This window comes from Penaeus monodon, chromosome 32 (assembly GCF_015228065.2).
Source record: "Penaeus monodon isolate SGIC_2016 chromosome 32, NSTDA_Pmon_1, whole genome shotgun sequence".
NCBI lineage: Eukaryota > Metazoa > Arthropoda > Malacostraca > Decapoda > Penaeidae > Penaeus > Penaeus monodon.
In genome coordinates this window covers 32,946,570-32,946,878 of record NC_051417.1, presented here as the reverse complement: position 1 = coordinate 32,946,878, position 309 = coordinate 32,946,570, and the positions used below count along the sequence as shown (strand labels likewise).

At 64.4% G+C, this 309-nt stretch overlaps 1 protein-coding gene across 1 annotated transcript in view; it reads left to right on the top strand.

The window, feature by feature from the left end:
- Window positions 1-309, top strand: part of LOC119593643 — a gene marked incomplete at its 5' end in the record, with an annotated part of 8,671 nt that continues 8,362 nt past the window's right edge. The window contains 1 exon segment of the mRNA XM_037942594.1: window positions 1-222. Coding sequence (XP_037798522.1) covers window positions 1-222 — 222 coding nt within the window.

The following is a 309-nucleotide window of genomic DNA, read 5'->3' as shown; positions in this document are numbered from 1 at the left end:
CAAATGCCCGCGGGCATCGTGGGCGGCTACCAGAACCGCATGTCGCCCATGGGCTCATACCCCAACACCTCCCAGCCTGGCACGCTCAATCCTCAACAGTACCAGATGCCGGGGGCGATAGGGGGCGTGAGAGGGCCGTTCCCAGGGGGCCCTCGGGGGCCGTCGCCCATCCCGCCGGGATCGCAACCAGGGGGACCCTCGCCCATGGCTGCAGGTGGACAGGTGAGCATCAGTGTCTGCTCTTGTTTGCTCTTATTTCCCTCTGTGCTTGGGATGAAGATGGCCGAAGGCAGGTCTTTGAAGCCAGCC